Source organism: Mobula hypostoma, chromosome 5 (genome assembly GCF_963921235.1).
Source record: "Mobula hypostoma chromosome 5, sMobHyp1.1, whole genome shotgun sequence".
Lineage (NCBI taxonomy): Eukaryota > Metazoa > Chordata > Chondrichthyes > Myliobatiformes > Myliobatidae > Mobula > Mobula hypostoma.
The window spans coordinates 110,119,189-110,141,416 of NC_086101.1; the positions used below are offsets into that span (position 1 = coordinate 110,119,189).

At 46.5% G+C, this 22,228-nt stretch overlaps 1 protein-coding gene across 4 annotated transcripts in view; it reads left to right on the forward strand.

Annotated features, from left to right (window-relative positions):
• LOC134346255 (uncharacterized) overlaps positions 1-22,228 on the forward strand; it is a 62,074-nt gene that overhangs the window by 19,235 nt on the left and 20,611 nt on the right. For all 4 annotated transcript variants that reach the window (XM_063047589.1, XM_063047592.1, XM_063047590.1 and 1 more), the window contains exons 4-6: positions 10,879-11,253; positions 14,922-15,041; positions 17,649-17,676. In XM_063047589.1, coding sequence (XP_062903659.1) covers positions 10,879-11,253; positions 14,922-15,041; positions 17,649-17,676 — 523 coding nt within the window. The remainder of the gene's footprint in view (positions 1-10,878; positions 11,254-14,921; positions 15,042-17,648; positions 17,677-22,228) is intronic.

Here is a 22,228-nt window from a genome sequence, read left to right on the forward strand (position 1 = left end):
CTCATTTTGGTATTTTTTTTTCTCTCTGTTTCCCCTCTACTATTCCCCACTGTGGCCTCCTACCCCTTTCTACTCACCTGCCTATCAATTCCCCCTGTGCCCCTCCTTGTTCCCTTTCTCCCGTGGTCTATTCTCCTCTCCTATCTGGTTCCTTCTCCTCCAGCCCCTTCCCTTTTCTACTCACCTAACTTCAAGTTTCACCTTCCAGCTTGTCCTCCCTCCCCTGTTCCACCTGTCTATCGTGCGATGTCATTCTGTACATCCCAGACCCATCCCTCCCCACCATCGGTAAAGTCTACAGGAGGGGCCGCTTCAAGAAGGCAACATCCATCCCAGCACCCAGAGCATGCCAGCTGCTCACAGACAGGACGTACAGAAGCGTAAGATCCCACATCACTGAGTTAAAGAAGACCTACTTCCATTCAACCATTAGGTTCCTGAACCAACCGCCACAACCCTCATCACCAGAGCTCAGCGACATTTTGCCACCTGTGACTTTGCACTGAAATAGACTTCACTTTCTAACGATTTGCATATTATGTGTGTATAATAAATGTTTTGCTTGAGCGTGCTGCTTATCTGATGCTACGTGTGTGTGATGCTGCTGTGAGTCAGTTTCTCATTGTGTCTGTGCACACGTGAAGTTGCTCATCTGACAGTAAACGTGACTTTGGCCTTGACATTGACTTTGACTCTGAGCAGGACTGAAGGAAGATTTTGCATACTGTGCTTCTCAGGTGCACTCTGCTGTGATGCAGCCCACAGCTCACTGTGGTGTTGGGTGAGATCTTACATGTATGATATCGGAGCAGAATTGAGCCATTTCTCCCGTTGAGTCAGCTCCCCCCAATGCATCATGGCTGAACCATTTCAGTCTCAGTCCCAACATCCTGCCTTCTTCCCGATTCCCTTCATGCCCTGACTAACCACAAATCTAGCAACCTGTGCCTTAAAGCTGCCTGTGCAACATTTTCCACAGATTCAACACTTTCTGTCTAAAAATATTTGCTCATTTTCATTGTTCTAAATGGATGTTCCTCCAATCTGAGGCTATGTACCTTAGTTTTTTGACTCCCTCACCACAGGAACATCACCAATGCTTTATAAAACCTCAACATTACATCCTTCCTTTTCTGTTCAAGTCCTCTCTAAAGAATACTAGCATCGCATTTGCATCTCTCATCGCAGATTGTAGGCAGCCGTCAATCCCAGGGGATCATGGGTTTGCCCTCTGGTGGACTGTGTCCTCTCCAGGGCACAAGACTGGGTGGGAAGATTTGAAGAACCGGCTGTTGCCCATGCAGCGGGATCCCCCTCTCCACGTCACTGATGTAGTCCAAGGGAAGGGCAAGTGCTGATACAGCTTGGCACCTGTGTCATTGCAGAGGTTGCCAGAGTGAAGTTGTAAACAACATCAAGCTGCTGTAGGGAACCCAGCTCTGGATTTCTTCCTCAAGGTTTACTCCTTAAGCCTTTCCCGTGGATGGGTAAGACTGCAAGGCAGCAGATGATTAAAATCAGAGTTTTCCTTCTGATGGGCAGGCTGCTGTCCAAGGCTGATGAGCCACACCTCCCCGAAGCAACTGGTTTTGAGGTGCTAGTAGGCCACCTTTGTCCCTTCTCTTGTCAGTAGGAACAGTTCTGGGCCTATTCCATCTGCCACTACTTTGCCCATTTTTCTAGTCTGTCTACAATGACTTAGCATCTCTGCTTCATCAAAATCACCAACCCCTCCACCTATCTTCATACCGTCTGGAAACTTAGCCACAAACTCATCCTAATCATTGATGATGAATGTAAAAAGAAGTGGTCCCAACACAGACCCCTACGGAAAACCACTAGTCTCAAGGAAAGGCCCCTTTTATTCCCAATGTTTGCCTTCTGCCCATCAGCCAATGTTTAATGCATGCTAGTATCTTTCCTGTATTACCATCATCTCTTAACTTGTTATGCAGCCTCACATGTGGCACCTTGTCAAAGGCCTTCTGACACTCAAAGTATGCGACATCCACTGATTCTCTTTTGTTTACTTTGCTTGTTGTTTTCTCAAACAAATTTGACAGACAAGATTTCCCCTGAACGAACCAATGCTGACTTTAGCATATTTTATCATGTGCCTCCAAGTGCCTTTAATCTACATCTGTACTAATTAATTTCAGCATCTTCCCAATCACTAAAATCAGACAAACTAGCCTATAATTTCTTTTCTTTTCACTTTCCTCCCTGAAGAATAGAGTGATATTTGCAATGTTCCAGTCTACCGGAACCTGGCCAGAATCCATTGATTATTGAAAGATCATTACTAATGCCTCAACAATCTCTTCAGCCACCTCTTTCAGAACCCTGGGGTGAAGATCATCTGGTCCAGGTGACTTATCTCATTTCAGAACTGTCAGTTTCCCAATAACCTTCTCCCTAGTGATGGCAACTCCATCAATCTCTGCCCCCGACACTCTTGAACTTCCAACGTGCTGGTCGTGTCTTCCACACTCCCACAATGGCCGGTCTTTTTCTTCATCCTGTAAAATTTGATGGTGATTGGCAGACCAACATAGGGTGTATTATCACCACCTGCTGAATGGGAGTGTAAAGCAGGAGCCGGGAAGTATAACCACGCCCCCTCCCAAAAACTCAAATAGTATCAAAAAGTCTAATGCTTTTTAGAAAGTCAAATACACATTTATGCACACATTACAATTGGAGTCATATCCTAATAAAATTTCCAGGTTAAACTCCATCTATCCCAAAGATCACAATTTAACAATTAGATGGTTCCTTTGCTCCTCTTCCCGTCATTCGAACAATATTTGTGGCACAAGTTCTTGATCAGTACATTTCCTACAGATGCTAGTATCATAAGACCAAAAGACCATTCAGCTCATCAAGTCCACTCCACCATTTCATCATGGCTGATCCCGGATCCCATTCAACCCCATACACCTGCCCTTCCACCTTATCTCTCAATGCCCTGACAGAGCAGGAATCTATCAACTTCTGCTTTAAATATACTTATGGACGTGGCCTCTACCACAGTCTGCGGCAGAGCATTCCACAGTTTCACCACTCTTTGGCTAAAAAAAGTTCCTCCTTACTTCTGTCATAAAAGGTCACCCCTCAATTTTAAGCTGTGCCCACTAACTCTGGGTAGCCCCACCAGAGAGAACATCCTCTGCACATTCACCTTAAGCAACATTGAGATCCCCATGCATTCTTCCAAATACCAGTGAATACAAGCCTAAAGCTACCAAACCCTCCTCAGATCTTAACCCCTTCATTCCCCGAATGATCCTCTTGAGCCACTTCTGTACTCTCTCCTGTGACAATACATCCTTTCTAAGATAAGGGGCCCAAAACTGTAGACAATACTCCAATTGTGGCCTGACCAGTGTCTTATAAAAGCTCAGCATTATTTCCTTGTCTTTATATTCTATTCCTTTGAAATAAATGCCGAAGTTGCATTTGTCTTCTTTACTGCTGACTCAGCCTGTGAATTAACCTTCTGGGAGTCTTGCACGAAGGCTTCCAAGTCGCTTTGCACCTCTGATGTTTGAATTTCCTTCCCATTTAGATAATAGTCTACACTTTTGTTCCTTTTACCAAAATGCATTATCACAACACTATTATTCCCAACACTGTATTCCATCGGCAACATTTTTGCCCATTCTTCCAATTGGTCTAAGTCCTGCTGCAATTGCATTGCTTCCTCAGCACTACCTACCCCTCCAACTATCTTTGTATCATCCACAAACTTTTCCAGAAAGCCGTCAATTTACTATCTAAATCATTGACAAACAAGGTGAAAAGTAGCGGTGTCAATACTGACCCCTGAGGAACACCACTAGTCACTGGCAGCCAACTAGAAAAGGCCCCTTTATTCCCACTCGCTGCCTCCTGCCTGTCAGCCATTCCTCTATCCAGCCAATATATTTCCTGTAACACCATAGTTTATAGAAACATAGAAACATAGAAAATAGGTGCAGGAGTAGGCCATTCGGCCCTTCGAGCCTGCACCGCCATTTATTATGATCATGGCTGATCATCCAACTCAGAACCCCGCACCAGCCTTCCCTCCATACCCCCTGACCCCCGTAGCCACAAGGGCCATATCTTGCTAACCAGCCTCATTTGAGACACTGTAGCAAATGCTTTCAGAAAATTTTAGTAAATGAAATCCACTGCCTCTCCTTTATCCACCCTGCTTGTTACTTCCTCAAAAAAATTTAACTGATTTGTCTAGTAAGATTTCCCTTTGCAGAAACCATACTGACTTTGACTTATTTTATCATTAGTCTCCAAGTACCCTGAAACCTTGCCCTTAATAATGGACTCCAGCACTTTCCCAAACACTGAAGTTAGGCTAGCTGGTGTATCACTTCCTTTCTTTCTGTCTTCCTCCCTTCTTAACATGAGGAGGTGATAGAGAGGAACGAGAGGCAGGTAGTCACTCTGGGGCCTGGGGAGACAGATAACTTGGTAACAGTCAGGAGAGGGAAGGGTGAGTCAGCTACCAGAGAGTACCCCTGTGGCTGTCCCCCTTAGCACTAAGTACTCCTGTTTGAGTACTGTTGGGGGGAGGGAGTGACCTTCCCGGGGGAAGCAACAGTGGTCATGCCTCTGGCACAGAGTCTGGTCCTTTGGCTCAGAACTGTAGGGAAAGGATGAGGGTGGAAGCAGTGATTGGGGATCTCTATAGTTAGGGGGTCAGACAGGCGATTCTGGGGACATAGGAAACAAACTTGGATAGTAGTTTGCCTCCCAGGTGCCAGGGTCTGGGACACTTCTGATCGTGTCCATGATATCCTGAAGTGGGAAGGTGAACATATTAGTAGGAAAAGAGAAGGAGTTAGGAAAGAAGCTGAGAAGCGGACCACAAGGGTAGTAATCTTGGGATTACTGCCTGTGCCACGCGACAGTGAGTATAGGAATAGAGTGAGGTGGAGGATAAATGTGTGGCTGAGTGATTGGAGCAGGGGGCAGGGATTCAGATTTCTGGATCATTGGGACCTCTGTTGGGGCAGGTATAACCTGTACAAAAAGGACGGGTTGCACTTGAATCCAAGAGGAACCAATATCCTGGTGGGGAGGTTTGCTAAGGCTACTGGGGAGAGTTTAAACTAGAATTTCTGGGGGGTGGGAACCAAACTGAAGAGGCGGAGGAAGGGGCGGTTGGCTCACAAATAGAGAAAGCTTGGAGACAGTGTGAAAGGGAGGATAGGCAGGTGATAGAGAAGGGATACGCTCAGACCGATGGTTTGAGATGAGTCTATTTTAATCCAAGGAGCATTATGAACAAAGCAGATGAGCTCAGTATTTGGAGCTATGATGTTGTGACCATTACAGAGACTTGGATGGCTCAGGGGCAGGAATGGTTACTTAGTGTGCCAGGCTTTCGATGTTTCAGAAAGATCAGAGAGGGAGGCAAAAGAGCTGGGGGCGTGGCACTGCTGATCAGAGATAGTGTCATGGCTGCAGAAAAGGAGGAAGTCATGGAGGGTTTGTCTACTGAGTCTCTGTGGGTGGAAGTTAGAAACAGGAAGGGGTCAATAACTCTACTGGGTGCCTTTTATAGACCACCCAATAGTAGCAGGGACGTTGAGGAATAGATAGGGAGACAGATTCTGGAATGGTGCAATAATAACAGAGTTGTCGTGATGGGAGATTTTAATTTCCCCAATATTGACTGGCATCTCCCTAGAGCAAGGGGTTTATATGGTGTGGAGTTTGTTAGGTGTGTTCAGGAAGGGTTTCTGACACAATATGTAGATTAAGCCTACAAGAGGAGTGGCTATACTTGATTTGGTACTGGGAAATGAACCTGGTCAGGTGTCAGATCTCTCAGTGGGAGAGCATTTTGGAGATAATGATCACAATCCTATCTCATTTACCATAGCATTGGAGAGGGATAGGAACAGACAAGTCAGGAAAGCGTTTAATTGGAGTAAGGGGAACTATGAAGCTATCAGGCAGGAACTTGGAAGCATAAATGGGGAGCAGATGTTCTCAGGGAAATGTATGGCAGAAATGTGGTAATGTTCAGGAATATGAGTGTGGCATTCTGCATAGGTACATTCCAGTGAGACAGGGAAATGATGGTAGTAAGGTATAGGAACCATGGTGTACAAAGGCTATAGACAATCTAGTCAAGAAGAAAAGAAAAGCTTTCAAAAGGTTTAAAAAACTAGGTAATGATAGAGATCTAGAAAATTATAAGGCTAGCAGCAAGGAGCTTAAGAATGAAATTGGGAGGACCAGAAGGGGCCATGAGAAGGCTTTGGCAAGCAGGATTAAGGAAAAACCCAAGGCATTCTACAAGTACAGTTTGTGAAGAGCAAGAGGATAAGATGTGAGAGAATAGGACCAATCAAGTGTAACAGTGGAAAAGTGTTTGTGGAACCAGAGGAGATAGCAGAGGTACTTAATAAATACTCTGCTTCAGTATTCACTACAGAAAAGGACCTTGGCAATTGTAGGGATGACTTATAGCCAACTAAAAACTTGAACATATAGACATTAAGAAAAAGGATGTGCTGGAGCTTTTGGAAAGTACCTAGTTTTTTAAGTCACTGGGACCAGACGAGATGTACCCCAGGCTACTGCAGAAGGTGGGGGAGGAGATTGCTGAGCCTCTGGCAATTATCTTTGCATCATCAATGGGGACAGGAGAAGTTCTGGATGATTGGAGGGTTGCAAATGTTGTTCTCTTATTCAAGAAGGGGAGTGGAGATAGCCTACGAAATTATAGACCAGAGAGTCTTACTTCAGTGGTTGGTGAATTGATGGAGAAGATCCTGAGAGGCAGGATTTATGAACATTTGGAGAGGCATAATGTGATTAGGAATAGTCAGCATGGCTTTGTCAAAGGTAGGTCGTGCCTTACGAGCCTGATTGAATTTCTTGAGGATTTGACTGGATATATTGACGGAGGTAGAGACGTAGATGTAATATATGTAGATTTCAGCAAGGCATTTGATAAGGTACTCCATGCAAGGCTTATTGAGAAAGTAAGTCGGCATGGGATCCAAGGGTCCTTGCTTTGTGGATCCAGAATTGGCTTGCCCACAGAAGGCAAAGAGTAGCTGTAGATGGGTCATATACTGCACGGAAGTTGATAACCAGTGGTGTGCCTCACCTCAGGTTCATCTTGGACAGCACTTGGAGGCCTATGATTCCCATCATGGTTTCTGAACAGAATTAATACGCATGATTCTGACGTCGATGTCCGTATTTAGCTTCGACGTTCACCCCCGTGACCCAGAAGGGGATTGTCCAACCCAGCTGGATTGTCCCGTGATTCGTCTAGGATTCAATCAGAGGCTGTTGAGTGGCGCGTCTCGAACGACTGGAATGGTGCATCCCAGGCTGTAACTCAATAAAGAAACTATTTAAGAGTATGTCCAATTCATAAACCTGTCAGTATAACTTCTTGGGTCATCTTATACCGATCTCCTAGTTAAGTTCCCGCCATCCTCCGATTTTTATATAAATGCCGTCCTTCGTTTTCTTTTTCCCAACTTAGTTGCCACGGTGATCAAATAGACTTTTTAATTCTGGATTTTATCTCCCTGTCACGCAAAGGCACCTCTACATTTATATTCTAATGTTAAGCGATTGTTTGGCAAGAATCAATGGCTGTTTGCAGGCTCCTAACTTCTGTTTCTGGCTGCTGCCAATCAACTAACTAACTAATCAATTTCCTCCCAATAATTTGCAAAAAGTGTCTCTTTCGGGCTTCAGAACTTTTGAACTCTGCAATACGTGTGGAGACACAACATTTATCAGAACTCCCGCCTCCTGCTCCAACCTGCGCCTCACTCGTTTGAGGTGCTGCTTTCCCGCTTCACTGACTCTCCCGTCACCAACTCAACCTCAGTACAGGAGAATTCACCTCACTCCCCACTTTGGCCGCACAAGCCGACCCAAGTGTAGAGAGCGGCGGGTGGGGCAAGAGCAAGGGAAATGTCCCGAGGGGTGATGGAGCCCAAGAGCTGGAGGCGGAGTCGGGGGACTGAAGAAAGCAGAAGCATTGATTCAGTGTCAGTGACAGGGCAGTTGTGAGTCATAGTCAGAGTCACCGACCGACGCGATCAGGTCCAGAGAGGGAGTGTCGGTGGGGGAGACGCCATGGACGTTTCGCTCTGTCTGGTGTTGGTTCAGTTGACAGTGGGTGAGTAGACCCAGCTTCATTACGTACCTCCTCTATCCCCATTCCCCACCCCTCCTCTCATCAGCCAACCCCTCCTAACACGCCCTCCAGAATACTCTCTCCGGTGCAGAACCCTCGGCACCGTTTCGAGAGGCCTCCCTCCTGTCCCGCCTCTCTAATTCAGAGAGAGAGTGTTAGTCCGTGTGATGCCTTCCCCGGCTGCAGGAACAAATGCCTGCATTTGACTAGCACCCTCACAGGAGATTAGGAACAGCTCGAAGTGCTTCCCACCCGCTAACGGGTATAAAGAGTTGAAATGAGGAACAGAAGATCCGGGAAAGGCCTGTTGCTAACGTCGGGGTTATAGGTGGAGGTTTGCTGAGGCGGAGGATTTCTTTTTTTGGAGAGAGACCATTTGTTGCGGCTTGTATAGCTGATCGGAGAGAGGGCAAGAACAGAACGGGCAGAGAGAGCTCGAAGGGCGACAGTGCGAGATCCGGGTTTTAGTTCATAACCGATTCCCGGGGATAGTTACAGGTTGGAATCCAGTAAAAGGTTTTAATGTGTTTATACAATGAATAACAGATCCGAAGGGTTAGTGCCAGGCTGGAATCTACACACGCAGGAGCACACACACATAGTATTGCAAGGGTTAAATGCGTTTATATGGTCAATAACATTCCCGAAGTATGTAGATTCTGAAACCTAATCCCTGGGCCCAGGAGTTTAAAGCTGTGTTGCCTGATTCCCCATTGGTGGTCTTAGGCTCGGAGTGTGAAAGGGAATCGTAAAATTTACTATCGATGTAGGTAAATGTCACGATATTTCAGAATTTCAGGACAATAATGTAATAATGTAATACAATGGAATTTATGATAATCGGCACATAAGCATAAAACTGTCAACCAATGCGCAAAGCAAGTCAAATTCTGCAAACAGAAATTTTACTGACAACTAGATTTGTAAAGAGATCTTGAAAGTGAGTGTGCAGGTGAGAGAGTGAGTTCACAGATTCAGTGTGTGAAGTTCTCCACGCCGGGTCAGGGTGCTGGTGGTTGGTAATGCGGGTCTGTTGCAATTTGGATCTAACGGGTTTGAGAGGAGAAAGAATTGTTCTGGAGTTCGGTCTGTCAATCAGAGGGCAGGGACTTGCCTGGCGCTGAGAGAATTGCGGGCTGATTATCCGCCGGGTGAGATGTGGGTGGAGGTTCCCAAATGACCATTTGCTCCCTCCCTCTCCCTCAGCATGGAGCAGCGGAAGTGGCTTCCGGGTGGAGCAGCCGAAATACATCGAGGCCGTAGAGAACGAGCCCGTCACTCTCACCTGCACCTTTACCCGCCCGGAAATCTCCTCACTCCGAGACATTGACGTTAGATGGAGAGTTCGCAATTACTACACGGCAGGTATATTCAGATATCTGAATAACCACACACACAAAGATTTCAGAGGCCGGATCAAGTTCCTGGGTTCACCATTTAGAGACAACACAGGCTCCATCCGCTTACTCCGGGTCAGAGAACTGGACAGCAACATATACTTCTGCAGTGTGGTGATCTTGGGGGAAGTGTACACAGGTCCTGGGACCGTCCTGTCAGTTCAAGGTGAGAACCCCTTCCTCTGTCTCAGAGACGGTGGAGTTTGTTGCGGCTGGAGGTGTTGTCTGGGGTTGGGGAGTTGCAGGTGAGGGAGCAACGAGTGGTAAATGGAGGAAGCTACGGGTTTACGGAGTTTACATGTCTCTGTGCCGAATAAGGAATTAGACAGGCAGACGAAGCAGATGAAACTGCGGGAGTCTCACAGACACACACAGGCACGAACACACACGTAACAATTCCTGACAGTCCGTGGTGAGAGGGGAGTCGGGGCAGGCATAATGTAATTATGTTGGATAACAGACCCCCGGGATTCAATTACTGAAGTGGATGTAACTTCGGCGCTCCGTGGGTTTATATATCGATTAAGTGATACTTAGCTGTGAGATGCAGACGGGGATCTAATCCAGGGGTTCGGGTGTTTCGCTGCAAGAGACCCCAGAGAGTTAGTAGTGAGTGGAATCTTATCCAGGGGTTCATTGAGCTTATGTTGTGAAATACAGATTCCCAGACGTGAATTAGACGCTGTGATCTCTGAAACAATCTGGGAGTTTAATATAGAGTATAACAACTAACCATGAGTTGGGTATGGACCAGAATCTAATCTGGTGTTCAGATTGTTTGCCTAACAATGCACAGATGCCCGGGAGTGAGTTGCAGACTGGACTACAATCAAGGGTTCAGAGGTTTTATATTTCGAAATATATGCCCAGAGAGAGTTTCAGGCTGTGACAGGTTGTTTGGACTTCGGGATTATATATAGATAACAAATTCCCATCTACGTGTTACACGTTGTGATCTAATTCAAGAGTTTAAACGGTCTTTGTTGAGAATGGCAGGACCCCAAAAGTGAGTTTGATGCTGACATGCAATCTCGGGGCACAGGGGTTGATGTCTGATTTGCCTAATTCCCGATTGGTGGTCACAGGCTTGGAGAGAGGACGATGCTAGCGGTTAGGAATGGGGACTTGTTTTCAGTAAGCATTTGATGGATTTGGAAGGGGAAGGATTTAGTCCGGAAGTTAGTTTATTAATCAGAGCGCAGGGACTTGTCTGTTGCTGAGACTATTATGGGATGGTTTTCCGCCGAATGAAATGTGATAGGAAGTTCCCGAATGATCGTTTGCTCCCTTTTCCCTCAGCACGGACCGGTAGCCGTGAGTTCCGGGTGAAGCAGCCGGGGTACCAGGAGGCTGCAGAGAATGGGTCCGCCATTCTCCCCTGTTCCTTCACTTACCCGGACACTTATACACCCAGAGACATTCATATCACTTGGAGAGTGAGTGGGTTTCATGGTGCAGAGATATTCGATTCTTCACGAAACAACGCATTCGGGGAATACCGAGGCCGGATCGAGTTCCTGGGCTCCCCATTGCGAGACAAGACGGGCTCCATCCGCTTACATCGGCTGAAAGGAAATGACTCCAATTTCTATGTCTGCCGTGTGACAATTTTGGAAGATCATCGGAAGCCGACTGGATGGCAAAGCATCTCAGGGACGTTTCTGTCAGTGAGAGGTGAGTCCTGAATCCTTAGCCTGACCTCTGCTCTTGTCTGAAGGTTCTTTCAATTAATCCCTGTGCATCAACCCAGCTTCATGTCTTCACATTCTCATCCTGCAGGAGGTCAGTCCATCACATCCATACTGACCGATTGACTGCCACCCGCATTAAGCTCACCTCCGGGGGTTCGTCCCTCACCTGTGCCTGGATAGTTCAGGTATTGGTGTAGATAATTCCGAAAGGATGTCAGTGACTGCTCCGCCCCTCTCTCTCTGGCAGTGGGTTCCAAATACTCACCGCTCTCAGTGTGAAACTTCCTTCTCAGACCCCCTCCAAATCCCTTAAACTGCACCTTTATGTTTTATCAAATATTACCTGTAATCTACCCTGTCTCTGCCCTCATGGGTATGTGTACCTCAATCATGTTCCTGCACAACCATGTCCTTTCATGACATGTAATCTAGGGGCTCAGGGTTCGATGCCTGGTTTGCCTAATTCTCCACTGATAGTCACAGGCTTAGAGAATGGACGATTTAGTCTGGATTTATTCTGCATTGGTCTAGTTCATGAATCAGAGTGCAGGGACTTGTCTGCTGCTGAGAGTATTATAGGATGGTTTTCCGCCGAATGAAATGTGATAGGAGGTTCCCGAATGATCGTTTGCTCCCTTTTCCCTTAGCACGGACCGGTAGCCGTGAGTTCCGGGTGAGGCAGCTGGGGTACCAGGAGGCTGCAGAGAATGGGTCTGTCATTCTCCCCTGTTCCTTCACTTACCCGGACACTTATACACCCAGAGACATTCATATCACTTGGAGAGTGGGTGAGTTCTTTGGTACAGAGATATTCGATTCTTCACGAAACAACGCATTCGGGGAATACCGAGGCCGGATCGAGTTCCTGGGCTCCCCCTTGCGAGACAAGACGGGCGCCATCCGCTTACATCGGCTGAAAGGAAATGACTCCAATTTCTATTTCTGCCGTGTGAGAAGTTTAAATGATCATGATAAGCTAACTGAATGGCAAAGCATCTCGGCGACGTTTCTGTCAGTGCGAGGTCAGTCCTGAATTCTTACCCTGACCTCTGCTCTTGTCTAAAGGTTCTTTGATTTCATGGTTTGATGTAGTTTCTCACGATTTATTTCCTGTGCATTGACTTAACTTTATGTTTTCATACAGCAAGGACGCAGTCCCCTCCACCCATTATGTCCATGCTGACTCTTATCCGCATGAAACCTGTCTCCCGCCACTTGGTTACTCACCTTTTGTCCCTGGGTAGTTCAGGTACTCGTCCAGACGCTTCCTTGATGCTATCACTGACTCCGCTTTTTCAGGCAGAGTGTTCCAGGTGCTCACCACTCTGTGGTTCTCCCCACCCCCATCACCTCTACCCAATCACCCTAAAATTGAACTCGCAAGTTTTATTTACTTCTGACATGAGTGTCCTGTAGTCTATACCTCTTATAATTTTAAAGACCTTATACATATGTCCCTTCGAAATCTCCTCAACTCCAGGGACAATTGACCTGGTCTCTGCTCATCACTGCAGCTCCATCCCAGATTACATCCTGTGAAACTCTCCACCATCTCCAGCACTACCTCTGTTTGACAATACTCAATATTTTCCTACCATTGGTGCTGTGTGTCCTGTCCTAGTGGATACTGGCAAAATATATCGCCTCACATGGATCTGGATTGAACTCCACCAGCCACTTGCCAAATACAATAGATTCTGCAGACGCAGAAAATCCAGAGTAACACACACAAAATGCAGGAGGAACTCAGCAGGTCAGGCAGCATCTATGGAGGGGAATAAATAGCCGATGTTTTGGACAGAGATCCTTCTTCAGGACTGGAAATTAATGGGGAAGAAGCCGGAATAAGAAGGTGAGGGGCGGCGAGGAATGAGTACACGCTGGCAGATGGCCGTGTCTGGGTGCGGTCACGGTTGAAGAATCAGAGAGCAGCAGAGACAACAGATGGGAAGCAGTGGGATGAGGCCCTGTGGGAGAGATGACTAAACTTCTCCAGAGTAGGCATACCCTGAAGAGAGATTGCGGTGGTTCATCAAATTATAAACACAAGATTCTGCAGATGCTGGAGGAACTCAGCATGTCAGGCAGAATCTATGGAGATTTCTCAGACCATTTCATCAAAACATTCCCCATAGCTAACACTTCCCTCCACACTGCCAACATCTTCACCCATCTTTGTGTCATCTGAAAACTTACTGATCACGCCTTCGACATCCACATTCAGATCAGTCATATGCACGCAGAAGCCACTTTATTAAGTACACCTGCTTGGTAATTCATGTATTTAATTAGCTAATGATGTGGCCGCAACTCAATGCAGACATGGTCAAGAGGTTCAGCGGTTCAGCCCAAACATCAGAATGTGGAAGAAATTTGACTGCTGAATGATTGTGGTTCCAGAAGAGGCAGTTTGAGAATCTTAGAAACTGTGGATCTGCTGGGATTTTCACTCAGAACAGTCAGTCAACGTCAGAGGAGAATGGCCAGATTGGTTCAAGTTGTCAGGGAGGCATTCACAACAGGTGTTTCAACAGTGGTGTGCAGAAGAACACCCCTGAACGCACAACACACCGAACCGTGAAGTGGATGGGCTACAGTAGCAGAAGACCATGGACATACACTCAGTCACCACTTTATTTGGCACAGAAGCTACAAGATAAAGTGGACACTGAGCGGCAAGTTGGATCCTAATGCTTTGAGTCCAAAGGTACTTCAGAAGTCAAGAATCAGGCATAAATCCTGCTAATGATCATCTCATTTGATATTACAAGAGCAGAAAATGGACAAGAAAGAGGAGCTTAAAAAAAAACAAAGAAATGGTCAAAGGGAAAAGCGGTTGTAATCACCTCAGTGATTACACAATCTCTAGTGTCAAAGACTAGAGATAACTCAAATTCCAGTGATAACAATTAGCCCATAAAAGACAAACACAAGAAATTTGGATGCTGGAAATCTAAAGCAGCTCACAAAAAAATTGCTGGAGGAACTTTACAGGTCAGGCAGCATCTATGGATATGAATAAATAGTCAACACTCTGGCCGAGTCCCTTCTTCAGGGCTGGAGAGTATAAGGGGAAGACGACAAAATAAAAGGTGGTGGGAGGGAAAGGAGGATAGCTGGAAGGTGATCGGTGAAGCCAGGTGGGTAGGAAAGGTAAAGGGTTGGGGAGGAAGGAATCTGATCGCAGATTGGACAATAGATGAAAGGGATGGAGGATAGAACCCAGGGGAGGCAATAGCCAGGCGAGAAGAGTTAAGGAGCCAAAGTGGGGAATTGAAGAAAAGGGTAGAGGGTTGTTTTTTTTTCTAGCAGCAGGAGAATCGATATACATGCCATCAGGTTGTAAATAATTTATATTTAATTAATATATTTCTTATGAATGTTTTGTGCCTGATGCTACATGCCTGTGATGCTGTTGCAAATTAGTATTTCATTATACCTATGCAGATGACAATAAACTTGACTTTGACCCTTCTCAAAAAACAAATGCTCCCTCTTTGTGGTGAACCTGCCCTGGGCATTTGAAGTGGCAAGTTCTTCATGGCTACTGACCAGGAGCAACACATACCCTCCTTAACATGGGAGGGGTAGTTCAAGGAGTAGAGATTGCAGAAGGCAGGCTAATCACTTCTCTGCTTGAAATCTTCACAGCCGGATCAGCTGACCCCAGGGGCAGTCCGACCTTGCTCTACACCCTTTTGGGGGTCTGTGGGCTAGCACTATGTGTCGGACTGGTCTTCGGGATTTGGATCATCAAGAGAAAGAGAAGTGGTGAGTAATTCTCCAGGATATATATGGAAACCCTTTCCATGGGAGATCCCTCTCACTGTGAGGTCCCTCGCTGACACATGCTTTTGGGAGATGACTCTCACTGGGAGAACTCTCAATCTCTGGAAAATCCCTCTCACAGAGTTTACTCCTTGTGAAATTCCTCTCACTAGGAGCCCTGACTGGACAGTCCCCCGCTCTGCGAGATACCCTCCTTCCCGCTGGGAGAACCCCCTCCCCCAATGCTCTGGGAGATTTACTCCTCCCTCTCCCACTCTGGGAGATTCATCACCCCCCCCCGCTCTAAGAGATTTGAGCTTCCTCCTCCCCCCTCGCTGGGAGATTACACCCCACCCTGCTCTGGAAGGTACCTCTCCCCCACACTTGTGGCACCAGAGACCCAGATTCAAACCCCACCTCCGGTGCTACCTTTCTCTGTGTGGAATTTGCATGTTCTCTCTGTGACTGCATCAGTTCCAACCCCCCACCCCCCACAAACCCCCTTGTTTTCTGGTTTCCTCCCACATTCCAATGATGTATGGGGCCGGTTTGTTAACTGGCTGTCGTAAATTGCCCTGCGTGTGCGGGTAATGGTGAGAGAACATGGGAGGAAGAGGGCAGATGGGGAATATGTGAGGGGAAAATTAGTTTCATAAGTGGAGGAGTGGAATTGTTCTGAGGGGCTGCAGAGCCTTGATGAGCCAAATGTCAGTACAGAATAAAAGTGACAAATCACCTCATAGCTAAAGGGAGGATGTAGGAGTTTTGAGCTTATGAACAACCTAACTCTAACACAACGAGCGTCAGCACCCTGCACCCCTCCTGTGCAGCTCAATTGCAGCTGGAGCAGTTGCGGTTAGTTCTGCAATACAAATATTTGTGTAATAAATGGGAAGTCACGTATTTAGGGTAAAGCAACGGGAAGTGGACATGAAATTCTACAGCTGTTGGAAATCTTGAGCAACATGCACCAAACATTGGAGGAACGCAGCAGGTCAGGCAGCACCTATGGAGAGGATTAAACAGTTGATGTTCTAGGTTGAGACCCTTCATCAGGACTGGAAAGGAAGGGGGCAGAAGCCAGAGTAAGAAGGTGGGGGCACAGGGAAGGAGTACAAGCTGGCAGGTGATAGTTGAGACCAGGCAGGGGAAAGGGATGGCAGGTTGATCATTCCTGGTAATTACTCACCCCCCTCCCCCTTCTCTCTGTTTCCATTCTTCATTCTAGGCACCCTTTCTTCCCTTCTCTTCTCCTTACCTGCCCATCCCCTCCCTCTGGTTCTCTGCCTCATTCCCTTTCTCCCACAGTCCACTGGACCTCCTTTGGGATTCCTCCTTCTTCAGTCCTTTACCTCTCCCTCCTATCCTTCCCTCACATCATCACACTTTCCCCACCCACTCACCTTCCTCCCCACCAGGGTCTCACTTATCACCTGCCAGGTTGTACTACCCCCTCCCCCACATTATTCTGACTTCTGCCCTCTTCCTTTCCAGTCCCAATGAAGGGTTTCAGCTTGAAACATCAACAGTTTATTCCCCTCCATAGATGCTGCCTGACTTGCTGAGTTTCTCCAGAGTTTTGTGTGCGTTGCTCTGGAAGTAGGTGAGTTGAACAGATCACAGGTTGAGAATGGAATAAATTTCTTTCAGGGTCTCTCTCATTCCACAGCTGGATGCAGCCCCACTTCCGACAGATGGATGGAGAGAAGCGGAAAGAGAGAGAAAGGTGGGGGGAGAGGGAAAGGAACACAACGAGAGAACAGGGCAGAGTTAGATAGGGAGATGGAGATAAAGAACAAGTGAGCAAGATGGGAGGGAGACAAAGAGAGAATGAGAGATTGGGGAGTGAAAGAGAAAGAGGAAGCAAGGGAGAGAACAAGAGCAAGCAAGTCATGAGATGGCAAGAGAGAGATGAAGTTCCTCAAACAGAATTGAAAGGAAGATTAATGATACCGGAGGAGATCACTTGGCCCATTGTATTCATGCCAGCCAACGTGCCTCATCCCAGCTCTCAGCACTGGATCTGTAGCCCCACCCCACCCCCCAGAGGTCACAATTCCTCAAGCACACTCTGTAATTGTGACAGTTGTCTCCTTCTCCACCAATTCCTCGAGTACACTTTGTAATCCTTCTCCACCAATTGCTGAGGCTGTGAGTCTCAGAGCCCCAGCACCCTCTGGTGTGGAGCACATCTCCCTCCACCACCATCACCAATCACTTTAATCTCCTGCACTCTGAGGGTTCATTCCTCTTTGGACCTGTTTCTGTGAGATAGTGCTCTATGACTCTATGTTGTTGAAACTAGGGATCAGCAGGTCCCCCTCAGAGGTATTTCAATTCTCCCCCACCCACAGACGCCAAATGCGCCGTCAGCCCAGTTCCCGCGACAAAACATCTCAGAGGGTTGAACAGGGATGTCGGCGTAGTTTCAGACAGGATGAGTTAGCCAACAAGGCTCTACAACCCATGGGGTAGAGCAGGTGTTAACAATGACCTCTCAGAATTGTCCAGGAAGTCCAAGCTTCCACAGACGAGCATGAGAGAAGCTGAAACCCTGCCCAGTATTCACCATCTCCGAACTTATTTTCTTCCTTGTCTGTCTCTCGACAGGGAATATAAAGAAAGAAAACCACAATCCGTGAGTATACAGTATTAATACCCTGTTTTATTGGCTCAACACTGCTGTATTATTTGCACTCAGTGGCCTCTGTATTAGGGACACCTGTACACTTGTCATTAATGCAAATAGTTAATCAGCCAATCATGTGGCAGCAACCTAATGTGTAAAGCATGCAGATATGGTCAAGAGGTTCAGTTGTTGTTCAGATCGAGTATCAGAATGGGGGAGATATGTGATCTAAGTGACTCTGACTGTGGGATGATTGTTGGTGTCTAACAGGGTGGTTTGAGTATTTCAGAAGCTACTGTTCTCATGGGATCTTCACACACACCAATCTCTAGACTTTACAGAGAATGGTGTAGAAAAACAAAAAAAAAACATCCAGGGAACAGCTGTCCTGTTGGTAAAAATGTGCTGTTAATGAGAGAGGTCAGAGGAGAATGTTTCAAGCTGGCAGGAAGATGCCAGTGTGTTAAATAACCACATGTTACAACAGTGGTGTGTAGGAACTCACCTCTGAATGCACAACACATCGAACACTGAAGTGGATGGGCTGCAGCACAGAAGACCACCAACATTAGGTACCTTCTGTACCTAACAAAGTGGCCACAGAGTGTAATTAACTGAGCTACTGACAGTGCAGTTTCACTACCTAACACTTAACACAGCATAAGCTACAATAGCTTCCTGCTTCTCTCATGCTCATCTGTGGAAGCTTGGGCTTCCTGGACAATTCTGAGGTGTCACTGTTGGTGCCCGCACTACCCATGGCTTGCAAAATCTTATTGCCAAAGTTATCATGCGTGAGTCCCTGTGGATCTCCTTGTTCCATCCTCTGATTTCCTCCAGTAGATGGTTTGTTGTGGGAACTGGGCAGGTGGGGGACCCGGAGCCCTTGGGCAGGAGGGAATCAAACCCTCTCTCAGGTGCAACAGCATAGGGTCATACAGCACTACAGCACAGGAACAGGCCCTTCGACCTGTCTAATCCATACCAAACTATTATTCTATCTGGTCCCATCGACCCACACCTTGACCTTAGCCCTCCATACCCCTCTCAACTGTGTACTCATCCCAATTTCTCTTAAGTGCTGAAATTAAAGCTGGCAGCTCGTTCCACACTCGCACTACCCTCTGGGTGAAGAAGTTTCCCCTCAAGTACCCCTTAAATCTTTCACCCTTAACCCATGACCTTCAGTTCTGTGGAAAAAGCATGCCTGGATTTACCTTGTCTACATTCCTCATACCTTGAGCAAGGCACTTAATCACACAGTGCTCTGCGACGACACTGGTGCCAAGCTGTATGGGTCCTAATGCCCTTCCCTTGGACAACATTGGTGTCATGGAGAGGGGAGACTTGCAGCATGGGCAACTGGTAGTCTTCCATACAACCTTGCCCAGGCCTGCGCCCTGGAGAGTGAGAACTTTCCAGGCGCAGATCCATGGTCTCGCAAGACCAATGGATTCCTTATAGTTTTGTTGTATCTCCTCTTCAAATTCTACATTCCAAGGAATAAAGTCCTAATGTGTTCAATCTTTTCTTATAGCTGATGTTCTCCAGACCTAACAAATTTTCTCTGTACTCTTTTAACCTTGTTTACATTTTTCCTGTAGGAAGGTGACCAAAACTGCACTCAATATTCCAAATTAGGCCTCACCAACATCTGATACAACTTCGACATAACATCCCTGTACTCAGTACTTTGATTTATGAAGGCTAATGTGTCAAAAGCTCCCTTTATGACCCTATCTGCCCGTGACATCACTTTCAATGAATTATGTACCTGTATTCCCAGATCCCTTTGTTCTACTACACTCCTCAGTGCCCTTCCGTTCCTGTGTAAGACCTATCCTGGTTGGTCCTATTAAAGTGCACTTCTCTGCATTAAATTCCATCTGCCATTTTTCAGGCTATTTTGCCAGCTGGTTCAGATCAGCTGCAAGCTCTGATAATTTTCCTCGCTGCCCACTGCACCCCCAATCTTGGTGTCATCCACAAATTTGCTGATCCAGTTAACCATATTATCCTCCAGATCATTGATATAGATGACAAACAACAATGCACCCAGCATCACTACCTCCACTAGTTACAGGCCTCCAGTCAGACAGGCAACCATCTACTACCACTCTCTGGCTTCTCCCACAAAGTCAACGTCTAATCCAATCTACTACCTCATCATCGATGCCAAACAACTGAGCTTTCATGACCAACCCCACATGTAGGACCTTGTCAAATGCATTGCTAAAGTCCATCCACTGTCTTGCCTTCATGAGCTTCCTGGTAATTTCTTCAAATACTCTATAAGATTGGGTAGACATGACACACCATGTACAAAGCCATGCTGACTATCTCAACCAGTCCAAATCTATCCAAATACTTATATACCCAGTCTCTTAGAATACCTTCCAATAGCTTCCCCACTACTGATCTCAGGCTCACTGGCATACAATTTCCTGGTTTATTTTTGGAGACTTTCTTAACCAGCAGAACAACATTAGCTATCCCCCGATCCTCTGGTACCTCACCTGCCACTAAGGATGATTTAAATATCTCTGCTAGGGCTCCTGAAATTTCTGCACTTGCCTCCCACAGGAACACCTTATCAGGCCCTGAGGATTTAGCCACCCCAATTTGCCTCAAGACAGCAAACACCTTCTCCTCTGTAACCTGTGTTGGGTCCATGACTTTGCTGCTGCTTTGCCTCACTGTTATAGATTCTGTGTCTGCCTATTGAGTAAATACAGTGGCAAAAAAATCAGTTTGAGATCTCCTCCATCTCTTTTGGCTCCACATATAGATTACCATTCTGATCTTCCAGAGGACCAATTTTGTCCCTTGCTATTCTTTTGTTATTAACATATCTGTAGAATCCCTTAGGATTTGCATTCACCTTGTCTGCCAGGGCAGCCTCATGCCTTCTTTCAGCCCTCCTGATTTCTTTCTTAAAGGTTCTCTTGCTTTTCTTATACTCCATAAATACCTCATTTGTTCTTATCTGCCTATACCTGCTATGCACCTCCTTTTATTCTTAACCAGATTCCCAATATCTCCAGAAAACCAAGGTACCCTAACCCTATTATTTTCACATTTTTAATATGACAGGCACAAGCAAGCTTTGTACTCTCAAAGTTTCACATTTGAGGGCCTCCCACTTAACAAGTACACATTTGCCAGAAAACCACCTGTCCTAATTCACACTTGCCAGATCCTTTCTGATACCATCAAAATTGGGCTTTCTCCAATTTAGAATCCCAGCCTGTGGATCAGACATATCTTTTCCCATATTTAGATTATGATCACTAGTTACAAAGTGTTCCCCCACACAAACATCTGACACTCGCATTGTCTCATTTTATAATCGGATATCAACTATTTATCTCTCCCCCTCCCCCTCCCCCTCCCCCTCCCCCTCTCCCCCTCTCCCCCTCTCCCCCTCTCCCTCCCCCTCCCCTCCCTCTCCCCCTCCCTCTCCCCCTCTCCCTCCCCTCCCCTCCCCCTCCCCCTCCCCCTCTCCCCCTCTCCCCCTCTCCTGTGTACTGATTAAGGAAACTTTTCTGAACACATTTGACAGACTCTTTCCCATCTAGTACTTTTACAGTATGGGAGTCCCAGTCAATATGTGGAAAGTTACTATTTCCACTGTAACAGACTTGTATTTCTTGCAACAATCTGTAATCATTATCCAGATTTGTTCTTCTAAATCCCATGGACTGTTGGCTACTCTATAGTTGAGCACTATTAACGTGGTCATACCTTTCTTATTCCTCAATTCCACCCATAAAGCCTCTTTAGATGAGTTCTCAAGACTGTCCTGACTAAGCACTGCAGTGACACTTCCTAGTACCACCGCCCCTCCCCATTTAATCCCTTCTGCTCTTAAAATATTGGAACCCCAGAATACTGAGCTGCTGGTTCTGCCCCCCCCCCCCATAATCAAGTCTCACTAATAGCTACAATATCACAATTCTATGTGTTGATCCATGCCCTGAGCTCATCTGCCTTTCCTACAATACTTCTTGCATTGAAATATACACAGCTCATGACACTAGTTACACCATGCTCAACCTTCTAATTCCTGACTTGTCTGAGGTCTTACCAAAATCTAGCTCCACAAACTCTCCACGATCTGTTCTGGACCTCCAGGTCCCATCCCCCTGCAACTCTAGTTTAAACCCCACCATGTAGCACGAGCAAACCTTCCAGCTGGGATATTAGTCCCCCTCTACTTCAGATGCAAACCATCTCTTCTGTACAGATCCTAACTTCACTGGAAAAGCGCCCAGTTATCCAAAAGTGTGATGCCTTCCCTCCTACACTAACTCCTCAGCCACATGTTAAAATGTATGATCTTCCTACTTCTGGCCTCAATAGAGTGTGGCACAGGTAGCAATCCTGAGCTCACAACCCTGCAGATCCTGCCCTTTGACTTAGCACCTAGCTCTCTGAACGGACTTTGCAGGACCTCATCATTGGTACCTACATGGACCATGATCTCCAGCTACCCACCCTCCCACTTAAGAATGCTGAGGACTCAATCCAAGATATCCCGGACCATGGCACCTGGGATGCA